The sequence below is a fragment of the Macaca nemestrina genome, chromosome 11 (assembly GCF_043159975.1).
Source record: "Macaca nemestrina isolate mMacNem1 chromosome 11, mMacNem.hap1, whole genome shotgun sequence".
Lineage (NCBI taxonomy): Eukaryota > Metazoa > Chordata > Mammalia > Primates > Cercopithecidae > Macaca > Macaca nemestrina.
In genome coordinates this window covers 127865669-127878965 of record NC_092135.1, presented here as the reverse complement: position 1 = coordinate 127878965, position 13297 = coordinate 127865669, and the positions used below count along the sequence as shown (strand labels likewise).

General features: G+C 38.5%; 1 protein-coding gene across 29 annotated transcripts in view; it reads left to right on the top strand.

Moving 5' to 3' along the window:
• The window catches only part of LOC105473959 (thyroid hormone receptor interactor 12), a 153631-nt gene extending 142439 nt beyond the window's left edge, over positions 1-11192 (top strand). For all 29 annotated transcript variants that reach the window (XM_071073497.1, XM_071073500.1, XM_011728219.3 and 26 more), the window contains 6 exons: positions 549-713; positions 3732-3896; positions 6752-6865; positions 9087-9181; positions 9690-9793; positions 10654-11192. In XM_071073497.1, the coding sequence (XP_070929598.1) occupies positions 549-713; positions 3732-3896; positions 6752-6865; positions 9087-9181; positions 9690-9793; positions 10654-10850 (840 nt within the window). In that variant the 3' untranslated portion in view covers positions 10851-11192. The remainder of the gene's footprint in view (positions 1-548; positions 714-3731; positions 3897-6751; positions 6866-9086; positions 9182-9689; positions 9794-10653) is intronic.
• Positions 11193-13297: the final 2105 nt, after the last annotated feature.

Below are 13297 nucleotides of genomic sequence, written 5' to 3'. Positions count from 1 at the left end.
GTGATCAGCATTCATAGAGGTTGGAATGTTTCTGGACGTTTCTTCATTTCTTTTTCTCTTGAATTTCTGGCCTCAAGCAATCCCCTCACATTGGCCTCCCACAGCACTGGGGAGGTACAGGCACGAAGCCACCATGCTCTTCTCCCGTTTCCGGAGGCACTTTATCAGTATGTTTAATAAGACATTTTCACCTGTGGCCAAATTGACAAGTTTACAATTTCACTTTAACTGAAGAGTGGGCAGTTTATCAGTTAAGTTTAGAAGTTCCATTTAGTTTGCTATTTTAAATATAGTAAGTTTTTTCCCTTAACATTTTTTGCTTTGGGATATTCAATAATACAGACTACAGTGGAGTTGCGTTTAGAGCCCCAAATCAAGAGAATTAATCAGTTTTGTGTAGTGGGAGAAATAGTTCCTAACTACAGAATTTTCTTTCTTGGGGATTACTGGACCTATTAATATTTAAATGATCTCCTGAAGTGCCTTAGATGGAGGTAATGCTGGAAGCTTAGTGTGACAGTGAAAATATTATGCATATTCCGTTTCAGGTGGACCTTCCCCTTGGCTTACCCTTTTATAAATGGATGCTACGGCAAGAAACTTCACTGACATCACACGATTTGTTTGACATCGACCCAGTTGTAGCCAGATCAGTTTATCACCTAGAAGACATTGTCAGACAAAAGAAAAGACTTGAACAAGATAAATCCCAGGTAGGCTTAGAAGAAACAGTCGAGTGGATCAGGTCTTTATTTTAGAAAAATGAGGCTTTTGTTAAATGGTTTGTATTTGTCTCAGTTGTTATAGTAATGTTTTATTTTAGGAGATTTTAATTCTTTTATTATACTAACTAAGACATACGATTTCACAGTGGGTCACATGACCTATACTCAGAGCAGGTTATAAACTTCTTGATTAGCAAATAAAATACAATTCTAAATCAGACCATAAATAAGAACTCTAATGTATCTGGGCAGATATTATATCATCTTTTAGTAAGCATTTGAATCAGTAAAACTATTCTCAGAACAGATTTATTTTCAAGAAAGGTACCTTAATTTAGGAACAGTGTTGTTTCAAGAGATCTCAGGAAGATATTTTTTAAAGGTCACTGTGAGTGCCAACAACTATTCCTTGGTAATACATGTTGAGGTTTCTCTGTGACATCTCATAGATAACCTTGAACTTCATATCATTACTGTGTAATTTTAATGTATATAATTAACAATAGATAAATTACTTAATCTGAGATTAATAATGGTTCTGTATCTGGTATTAGAAGAAAACAAGGTTCTATTTTTTTTGTGGCACAAACCCAGAAAGCTTCTGTTTGGACTGGTAACTTGGACCAATATTAAATCAACCCTCATTTTATAAATAAGTAAGAATAGCACATTGAGATTCTGTAGTGAGGGAGAGTGTCACCTCTCCTGATGAGGTGGAGAGGATCTTACAATAGAGGGATAAGATTTTAGAGTGCCTTTTCATTAGAAGATTTGTAAGGAGATTCACTTTATCCCCCGTATTAATTTGTAATTATGTGGTGCTGTTTCGAAAAGTAAGTCTATTAAGAGAAATTGGTATTCAAAGAGGCTAAGTCCACTTTTCTCTACAAAATTTGTCATTTTAGAATTTTTAGAACCATTTTGGTTTTCACTTAACAACTTGGTAAGTTTTAAACTATTACAGTGTTGTTTAGGATTATCTCTTAGGTAAATAATGGCAAAACAAAAAAAGGAAGAACAAAAAAGCAAGTAAAACAGGAGACTCTGTTTTAGGTACCATATATATGTTAATTTATTTAATCCCAGCAACTACCATGTGAGATTGGGGTATTGTTATCTCTATTTTACTGGTGAGCAAACCAGGGCAGACAGGTTGAGCAACCTGCCTAAGGTCACTGACACACCTAGAGAACACAGAGCAGGAGCTCAAACCCAGGCTGTCTGCATGCTTCCACACCATGCAAGCTCTATTATATATGCTTGTCTCAAATGCAGTACGCCGCCACAGTTCTCTTGTCAGTAGTTTTTGTTTGTTTGTTTGTTTTTGAGATTTGTTCTATCCTTTATTATTCCTGATGTTGTCAGTTTAAAAATAGAAAATGAATGGCACAGAATCCACACTCCAGAAATTGACATAATAACCCACTGTGAACAAGAGCATGAGAAATGGTGACATTCTGAAAAACCACATCCTGTTTCTTTAATAAAGTATAGAGATGGGGCAAGTTGTCCTGGCTCGGATTCTACTTGGTAGCTTAAAGTCTCTAGAGATACGGAAAATGTGCTAGAATTTATAATGTCCTAGAGATGTTTAAAGGGAATTTACATTAGTTTCTCGACTTACTATGTAAAATCTAGAGAAACTAATGTAAATTCCCTTTAAACATCTGTAGGACATTGTAAATTCTAGATTCCTGTCTAATAACAACACTTTGTAATGCATATCTTTACAAATAAATTTACCAATTTCCTTGGTAGCTATGAGAGGAGACTTTCCAATAGTGTAATAGTAATCACCTTAATCTGTGACAGGGAGTATGAGGATAGTTTTGAGAACTTACCAGTGGGGGAACATGAAAATGGAGAACTTTTTTTGTTTTTTTTTTAATCTTTCTGCTGAAGAATACCTCAAATGTAAAATAAAATGCCTCCCTTTGGAGGACTTCAAATGGCACCTAAAATGGAGAGAGGCTTAAAAGTGGGTTTTTGCAGAGAAGCAAAAATGGACATAATTTTGTGACCATTTACTTTCAATAATCTGCTGCCTCCTTGGTATTCTGAATTATTTAGAATCCTAAACAGCATTTAGTTTGCTCTTTAAAAAATGACTAATTAATTAATCAGAACATTCTATTTCTAGTTTAAATGACTTAATTTTCTGTACCTTAATTGTTAGCCTATAGGAATTTCGTACACGGAGGCATTTCCAGTTTGGAAAGCCATTTGTCTTCTTTCTCCTAACTTGATGTCTTCATTTTTAGATGGAATTTACATTTTGGTATGTAGGGTTTTGATCCTTAAGTTTAAAAAAAATTTACATAGGCCTTTTATAATCTTACACATTTTTAAAAAGTGAGTAATAAAGATTTTTTAACATTTGTCTTACAAAGTATTGCTTGCCTTTTTCTTAGGGATTTCTTGGAACTTTTTTTTTTTTTTTTTTTTTTTTTAAATCACAGTGTTGCTGCATGGATACAAACTTGTTATGCATCAGAGACCTGAAGTAGTTGAATGAAGCCTCTGCAGGCTTCATTCTGTAGACTCGAGCTTTGCAGGGGGAGAAAGTTAATCACTATCACTAGATAGTACGTTTTTTATATTTACAATTTCCCAACTGTATTATCAGTATTTGCTGTATACTTATACAGTGTTGGATTCAAGATTAGCCTAGAATTAATGAAAAGTTTGTCTAGTTCTAGGGTCCACATTCTTAAAATTAACTAATATGCAACCTATTATGCCCTTACTGTGAAATTTGATTTGCATGTGCTTAAATTGAGCAGCAGCATCCCATAATGAAGAAGGACTTCAGCCCTCTTTTCTTATACTTACTTCCTTTGTGATCTCAGTGACTTGTTCATATGTAGATTATGACCAGGAAAAAAATAAAGAAGCTACGAGTTAAAGGAAACCATCAGCTTTATTAGGATATCTTTTATTTTTTTAAACAAAAAACTGTGAGTTAATTTTGCTTGATACCATTTCTCCCCCATTTGTGTTTTTTAGACCAAAGAGAGTCTACAGTATGCATTAGAAACCCTGACTATGAATGGCTGCTCAGTTGAAGATCTAGGACTGGATTTCACTCTGCCAGGGTTTCCCAATATCGAACTGAAGAAAGGAGGGAAGGATATACCAGTCACTATCCACAATTTAGAGGAGTATCTAAGAGTATGTAATTGTGCGTCTTTGGGGGGTAGGCCAGTTGTGAAGACAGAGGACTTGGCCTGATTGTACCTTGCTTCTGGCTGCACACGCTATGGCTTGAGACCTTCCGCATCCCCAGGACCAGTGCATGAAGGCTGCTTGACTCAAGAGCTCTTTGCTCTTAAGTGCACATATCAGATATTTCTTGTCTTATATAACCTTGAATTATTTCTCCTCAGGCTTGAATGCTGTCTAATTACACCACATTTTCCTAGTTTAAAAAATTAGTGAAAAGAGAGATCATTTGTGTTCTTACTAAATTGCGTTTTTGCATTTCCATCAAGGCAGCTACCTTGACAGAGTTTATTCCAGGCATGCGCAGTGCACACTTTTATGTTTGGTGACACCTTTCAAATTACTGACTTATGGGCGAGGTGCAATGGCTCACACCTGTAATCCAGCACTTTGGGAGGCAGAGGCAGGAGGAGGATTACTAGAGGCCAGAAGTTCAAGACCAGCCTGGGCAACAAAGTGGGGGCCTCATCTCTACCAAAAAAATGCAAAAATTAGCTGGGTGTGGTGACACGAGCCTGTAGTCCCAGCCACTTGGGAGGCTGAGGTGGGAGGGCGCTTGAGCCCTGGAGTTCAAAGTTACAGTGAGTCAAGGTTGCACCACTGCACTCCAGCCTGGGCGACAGAGTGAGACCCTTTCTCTTAAAAATACATATATATATATGTAGACAGGTTGGGTTCTAAGAACTTCACAGGATTTAGAACATTTTACATTAAAAATTAAAAACCTGGCTGGGCACAGTGGCTCATGCCTGTAATCCCAGCACTTTGGAAGGCCGAGGTGGGCGGATTATGAGGTCAGGAGATCAAGACCATCCTGGCTAACACAGTGAAACCCCATCTCTACTAAAAATACAAAAAATGAGCCAGGTGTGGTGGCAGGCACCTGTAGTCCCAGCTACTTGGGAGGCTGAGGCAGGAGAATGGCGTGAACCCAGGAGGCGGAGCTTGCAGTGAGTGAAGATCACACCACTGCACTCCAACCTGGGCGACAGAGCAAGACTCCATCTCAAAAAAAAAAAAAAAAAAAAAAAAAAAGTTAAAAACCCTTAATAGTGGCTAATTGTGATTCTTCAAACATTACCTTTAATTCTCAATAATATTTTATCCTCTTCGGAAATGCTCATTTGATTCCCATCTAGTGAGGCAATATATAACTCTATGGCATAGGTTTCACATAAATAGATTTTTAAAACGCACTAAATATATATATGGCTGGACACAGTGGCTCATGCCTGTAATCCCAGCACTTTGGGCGGCCTAGGTGGGCAGATCACGAGGTCAGGAGTTCAAGACCAGCCTGGCCAACATAGTGAAACCCCATCTCTACTAAAAATACAAAAATTAGCCAGGTGTGGTGGTGCACACCTGTAGTCCCAGCTACTGAGGAGGCAGAGGCAGGAGAATCGCTTGAACCCAGGAGGTGGAGGTTCCAGTGAGCCACTATTGCGCCACTACACTCCAGTTTGGGCAACAGAGTGAGACTTCATCTCAAAAAAAAAAAAAAAGCATGTATATATTAATTTGTGATGCTTGACTATATTTGCCAAATTCAGGAAAAGTAATTTTATTTGAACACAAATTGCATTTTAAATTACAACTATATATAGATCCTTATTACCAATGTTTGACAAATTTGTTTTGGTTTATTCCTGACATGGGGTGGAAAGGGCATTGGATTTAGGTCAGAATGGCCACCTACCCCTTGAACTGACCTTTCCACTAACTTGCTGTGGGACTTTAGATGGAGCCTCTGAAAAACTTCATCTCCAGTTTCTTCATCAGCTTTAAAAGAGAGAGAGATTATAGGTTAAATAATAACCGGCCGGGCGCAGTGGCTCATGCCTGTAATCTCAGCACTTTGGGAGGCTGAGCCGGGTGGATCACGAGGTCAGGAGTTCAAGACCAGCCTGACAAACATGGTGAAACCCCATCTCTACTAAAAATACAAAATTAGCCAGGCATGGTGGTGCACACCTGTAGTCCCATCTACTCGGGAGGCTGAGGCAGGAGAATTGCTTGAACCGGGGAGGCGGAGGTTGCAGTGAGCTGAGATCATGCCACTGCACTCCAGCCTGGGCGACAAAGCGAGACTCTGTCTCAAAAGAAATAATAATAACAACCAAAATCCCCTGTTACTTAACAGTTGTGTGATTCATAAGTAATTCCTTTTTAAAAGTCAGTGGGACTGTCTTCTCATCCTGTTTCTTCTGACTTTGTGAAAGCTATTCTTCCATCTTCCTAGCAAATAATGAGTTAACATTTAGATTGTTGGACCAGTAAGAGTTGCTTTTTCTTACCCTCCAATTGCGTGTGACTTCATTTCCAGGCTTTGCCTACTTCTAATAGGAAGCACACACTGCAGACAGGTTGGGTCTAAGAACTTCCTAGGATTTAGAACTAAACATTTTACATTAAAAATTAAAAACCCTTCATAGTGGGTAATTGTGATTCTTCAAACATTACCTTTAATTCATTTTATCCTCTTGGGAAGTTCTCATTTGATTCCCATCTAGTGAGGTAATATAACTCTATGGCATGGGTTTAACATAAGTAGATTTTTTAAACATACTAAATATAAATGCACATGGCATTTTTTTACGTTTTGTTATTAGTAAGAGCCCCACATTAGATGTCAACCTGAGGTTTTACTCATGTAGTTTTCTGGCAGGTATTTTAAAGACTTAATAACTTATTTATTCTTTATTAAGTGATTCAGAAGGATGTTTCACTGTACTTTGCCACATATTAAATAATAAAGAGATTTGAAATTTTGTCACAGTTCTTTGAAAACTTTCTTTTTGCAGCTGGTTATATTCTGGGCACTAAATGAAGGCGTTTCTAGGCAATTTGATTCGTTCAGAGATGGATTTGAATCAGTCTTCCCACTCAGTCATCTTCAGTACTTCTACCCGGAGGAAGTGAGTAGCTTATGTCTAAAAAATGGTCATACCTATAGTTTTAGTGGAATGTTTCTGTGCTGCCTAGTCAAAGACGGTATCGTTGCACAAAAACAACAAAATGGGTGTTTGATAGCATGGGATGGTTTGGGAAAGACAAGGAAAGAAAGAATTCCTGAGCAAGTAAGAATGTTAAGTAGGTGTCCTCTCTTAGATTGGAGGAGCGGGTTCCACGCGTGACAGAGTAAGCATAGCATCTTTGTCAGCCTAGACCCTCAGTGCCATTCAGTGGAGAATGGGGACTTGTGTGGTGTGTGGCATGTTCTGCATGTTTCTGTACCGCTGTGGAAGCCAAGAGACATGGAGGGGCCTTTACTTTATTCCTTAATGAAACTTCGATTCGATGAGACATTGTTTCACAAAGTTAGTCCTTGAAGTTTTAAGAAACTATTACAAATTATCTAATTGCCAAATACAGAGAATACTTCTGAGAATGGAAGAAATGGATTTATGTGCTTGGTTTTCTCTAGCCATCTGTATTAGTCGGTTTTCATGCTGCTGATGAAGACGTACCCGAGATTGGGCAATTTACAAAAGAAAGAAATTTATTAGACTTAGAGTTCCACGTGGCTGGGGAGGCTTCACAATCGTGGTGGAAGGTGAAAGGCACATCTTACGTGGCAGCAGACAGGACAAGTGCTTGTGCGGGGAAACTCCCTTTTAAAACCATCAGATCTCATGAGACATCTTCACTATTATGAGAATAGCCTGGGAAAGACCCGCCCCCCCATGATTCAGTTACCTCCCACCGGGTCATTCCCACAGCAGGTGGGAATTGTGGGAGTTACCATTCAAGATGAGATTTGGGGTATGGGCACAGCCAAACCATATTACCATCTTTATCTGAAGTGCCAAATCTCAAAAGAAGTGCTCACTGGTCGTGAGATATAGAAAGGCTCTAGAATGTGTCCAGTTTCCCTCCGTTTTGAAATCTTTTTATTTACTGTTTGAATACTAGTTTTAGAGTGTACGTCCACTACTGACTGAATCTGTAAATTTTTGATTAACTTAATATCTTAATCTCAGTTATATTTGTGTCTACTTTGATTTACTACTTTTTTTAAGCATGTAGTGTGCCTGATACTTGTAGGCACTGCTTGTCACCTGGAATAGAGTCAAGGTCCTCACCACTTGCTGTATAACCTTATCCAAGTTACTGTATCTGATAGGACTGTTTATCTGTAAAATTGGAATAACCCCTGTCAGAGTAATGGAAATTAAATAGGCTGGGCACAATTGGGAGATGGAGGTGGGAAGATCACTTGAGCTCAGAAATTTAAGATTAGCCTGGGCAACATAGTGAGACCTCGTCTAAAATAAAAATAAAAATTATTAGCTGGGCATGGTGGTATGCACCTGTAGTCTCAGCTACTTGGAAGGCTGAGGTTGGAGGATCACTTGAGCCCAGGAGATCATGACGGTAGTGAGCTGTGATTAGGCCACTATACTCCAGCCTGGGCAACAGAGCAAGGCTTTGTCTTTAAATATATAGGAGCAAACAGTGAGCAGTATATAATAGATACTAAATTTCATTGGCCTCAAATTGGATTTTCTCGAAGTATGCAGTCTTCTACAAATCAGCAGTTAACCAGAGGAAAGGCATGGTTTTAATTTGAAACCAATGTTAGATTTTCTAAGGACATGAAAGCATATATTGCTTTCTAATATGCCCTCTATAATATCTAGGTTGGTCCCCATACAACCAACCATATGGCGTAGACGAAGTGTAAAGACCTACCCATTTGCTGTGTCCTAGTTCAGCTTGCTTATCCCACTTCTTTCTCCAGCTCAGTGTTCTCTCCCTTGGCATCTGTTACTGTATACTTTTGTGTTTCTGAAAGCCAGGATTTATAAAATCTCCCTGATTAGAAGCAGATTGTCCATTTAAAGCACCTAAAGTAATGAGACGAAAGGAAAACTGAAATCAAGGGTCATCAGGTGTTTTTGGTTTGAGAGGAAGGGTTTCTCCAGAACCAAGTCCCTACAGATGGGCAGGGTGCTTAATAGTGTACAGCTAAAAAGGAAGTGGAATTTCTAAATTTTTTTTTTTAGAAAGAGGTCCCAAGCAGAAAGTTTTAGTACTGAGACTGATACTCTTGTGTGGTACACATAGACCTTTATTTTCACTCAGGTAAGCAAATGTTTCTTTCCTAATTCTCTTTACCCTTATTTGAACTCACAGCTGGATCAGCTCCTTTGTGGCAGTAAAGCAGACACTTGGGATGCAAAGACACTGATGGAATGCTGCAGGCCTGATCACGGTTACACTCATGACAGGTGAGTACTGGGCTCTGCCGGGTTTTCTATTCATTCTGAAGAATGTGGAGAGGGGGGTGTGTGTGTATGCACACATGCACACGTGTAAACAACAAAAATTGGAGTGGTTCATTTTAAAATGTGTCTGCCTATTAATGGATGCTTGCTTCTGTTTTGGCCTTACTTCTCTCAAGATAGGAAATTAAGACCCAAGGGTTTCTTTCTCAAGTATTTCTGTGAAAATACTAGGGGTTGGGGAAGACAGATTTAATCCTGTTCCCCATTATTACACATAGTGAAGCAGAAATATCTGTACAGTACCAGCTCAGGTCTTACTTATTACAACTGTAATCATTCCATTTGAATTCTAGTCATAACAGAAACAAATTTGATTGAGTACATTGTAATGGAAATACATGTGTAATTTAAAAGTGCTAATCTATCTAATTTTGACGTCATGTGATGCAATGCAATGTGATTAAAACTCTAACCTGATGAAATAACTGTGGTATATTTATTTCTGTTATAGTCGGGCTGTGAAGTTTTTGTTTGAGATTCTCAGTAGTTTTGATAATGAGCAGCAGAGGTTATTTCTCCAGTTTGTGACTGGTAGCCCAAGATTGCCTGTTGGAGGTGGGTACGATGTTGATGTTTAGCATTTATTCTACCTATGGGTGGGTTTGTGAGTGTGAAACTTCAGGACCATCAGCAAGAGATTCTTTATCTCACTTGCAGTGCCTCTTAGTTATTCCAATATCATTAGAGTACATTGAGACCACTAGCAGGGAAATTCGTGGGGTTTGTCTTAAATTGAAGTGGGATTACTAATACATGTGTGATGCTGGTTAGATAAAATTCCAGGCCATTTGTACATTCTAAACTCTTAGTTGACTTAGATGAGAATGGATTCTAAAATCTGGGTTTTCAGATTGAATCCTAATATAAGTTAAATTGGTATTCTATTGTTTTTGATTTGTTTTGTTTTTTGAGACAGGATCTCACTCTGTCGCCCAGGCTGGAGTGCGGTGGCGTGATCTTGGCTCACTGCAACCTTTGCCTCCTGGGCTCAAGCGAGATCCTCCTGCCTCAGCCTCCTGTCTAGCTGGGACTACAGGCACAACACAGCACCATGCCTGGCTAATTTTTGTGTTTTTGTTGAGATAGGGTTTCTCCATGTTGCCCAGGCTGGTCTGAAACTCTCAAGCGACTGACTCAGCTCGGCCTCCCAAAGTGCTGAGATTACAGCCGTGAACCACTGTGGGTATTCCATTTTAAAAATCAGAAGGCATAAAGAACTGTTGCCTCCATGTTACATAGCGATTTTTTAAATGATAAAGCAGGTTCCTTGCACTTACTGTATATTGAATGTGTAATTGCCAAGCAAGAAAGAATGCCTTGTGTATAATATTGTACAGCAGAGCGGTGGAATGTTTTCTGATAGTTGATGTTTTTTAAAAACTTAAGTTCCTTGTCTGTCTTTTTCTCTTAATCAGGATTCCGGAGTTTGAATCCACCTTTGACAATTGTCCGAAAGACATTTGAATCAACAGAAAACCCAGATGACTTCTTGCCCTCTGTAATGACTTGTGTGAACTATCTTAAGTTGCCGGACTATTCAAGCATTGAGATAATGCGTGAAAAACTGTTGATAGCAGCAAGAGAAGGGCAGCAGTCGTTCCATCTTTCCTGATCACAACAAGAAATGCAGTGTCTGCCTGTTACAGCAAAAGAAACAAATCATGATTTCTTTTCTAATGTATCACCTGAGTCAAGGAAACATGTTACGCCTTCTTGTTGTAGGAAAAACGGCTTGCAGATTATAAAGAGACATTTGGTTGATATTCATTAATGGCCCCATGGACTTAAAGTGATCAGGCCCTAAAACGTTGTTGTGATGAGGTTTCTTTAGCAAGTTCTTGTTTAAATTATCATTTATTTGATGAGTGAAGTTTTTAAACATGCTTTGCTGTGTGAAATTTAAAAAAGGGATGTTTTTCCAGGCTGGAACAATAAATGTCGCTGTGCAGTTTAATTCTGGGCTGTGTGTATCCATCTAGCCAAGTCTGCAGTTCTGTTTCCTCCGAAGACAACTCTTGTACATAAGCACAGAAATTTAAGCTCACATGGATTTGACAAATAGAGTTTAGTAGACTAGCTCTGTGTGCTTTTCACTTTCCTCTGATTTTCTCTCCCTGATTCATTATTGTCTGTGCAGCTCACAGTTGTTTTTGTATACAACTCACAGTTCTCCAATTTTCATTCCCCATGGGCTCGTGACCCATGGGTTCATTGTCCCATGTTCTGTCCAGTTCAGATCTAATTTAAAATTCATTGGATGGAAATATATTGAATATAATTCAGCTTTTGTAACTAGGTAGACTTTTCTTATAGTTTAGTTTGAATATAGTTTAGGGTATTACTGGCTTTTTGCCAGGTGACACACTAGGACTGTTTCCATGGCAATTCCAGCAGCAACAGCCTCTGGAGTGAGACAGGGAAAGCTCATTTGTTTCTTTTATGAAGGTGAAGAAGTCTACAGCTTGGGCTGGCCGGTATTTATTATTCTGTGGCCAGAGCATTTTAAATTAATGTAAAATTTTTAAACAGACTAAGCTGTTTTCCTTCCCTGTTGGAGTAAAAAAAAAAAAAAAATTTCTCTTTGTTTTTGTTTTACATTTTTGTTCATAGTCTTCTTTATTCCACGCTCCTCTTCCCCTTCTCCCAGTGCTGACTTGGGACAAAACAGTTCAGCCTTTGTCTCGACGCAGATAAAAGCACCTGTAAGCAATGCTGTCCAGTCGTTTTATGTGCTGATTTCTCAAATCTGCAATAATCCATCAGGTTAATGTTTTTACCTGAAAATAAAGAAAGTTGGCTTCACCTTTTTGTTTATAGTTTTGTGCTGTACACATAACTTTCAATTGTCTAGATGTATTTCAATGCAAGGAAATCAGCATGTCTCCATGATTCGCATCATGGCTGATTTTGCTATTCAAACAATTTATAATAACAACTTGAAGAACCTAAAATGTGAAGAGAAAATGGGAGGAGATTCCTTCCTAAGGTCCAAAATTAAGCCTGTGGCATAAATTTGAAGGAATTTTCCATAATTCATCTCCTTGAAAATAAGAGATGAGCTAGTTTTTTGTTTTTTGGGTTTTTTTTTATTGAACTTTGAGAAATCAATTTTCTTTGACTGTTCTGTAAGTCTTATTTCATTGACATAGGCCCTTTTCCCTATCCCACCACCCAAAAGAAACTCAGTGGCTTGTGACATAGATTGCTGTGTCAATTTACACTTATATGGCCTTATATGGAAACGTCCCCTCCTGAGAGTTCACTTGGGTAGTGACCCCATTAAGTGGAAGGGAACTGTCAGAGGAGTTGGGGGCAGAGGAGTCTCTGCCTGTCTCTGCAGAGACTGACGAGTGAATGGCTTTTCCCTGAAATCCAAGAACGGAATTGTTCCTGCAGTTTCACCACTAACAGCACAGTTGCTGAGCAGCTTCATCAAGTGAAGTTAAAGAATGAAACCATTTGTTTTCAGCTGTTCTGATACTTTCCTGCAAACTAAGCACAAGGATTTTTGTGTGAACATAGCATTTTGTTCCTGATTTTTTAAGGGTTCTGTTAAAATTTAGACATGTGTAAACAAAATAATGTTTCATCTGTACTTGACGTTTTATCCATGTTGTGGCCCTGGCAAATTTGGCCTCATCGATTCCAGCTTCTAATAAGTATATATGATGATTTTGACTCAAACTCTAAAGTCTTGAGTGTTTCAAAGTCTGTAGTTATCTGTTTAAAAGCCTCAGCCTTTAGCTTATTCCTTCTCCAATACACGGGACCTTTGGCTAATTTGGGGCAAGAAAACTCTTAAAGCAATCTCTCTTGGCAGAGGCCTTATTGTCAGAGGGAAAAAGTATATACTTCATTTGCTGTAACTCCAGTTATGCCTTAAATTTATTTGCTTGGTAATCCTATCAACAAACACTAATTTCTTAGTATACTTTAAACACTTAGTTCGATAGCAGCTGAGATTTTGTTGTCCTTTAGTTCTTGCTGAGATGGAGTCAGTCAGATGTTAGTCATAGCTAACACCGAATTTGCGTTGTCATTTAGACAGTTACTGATTTG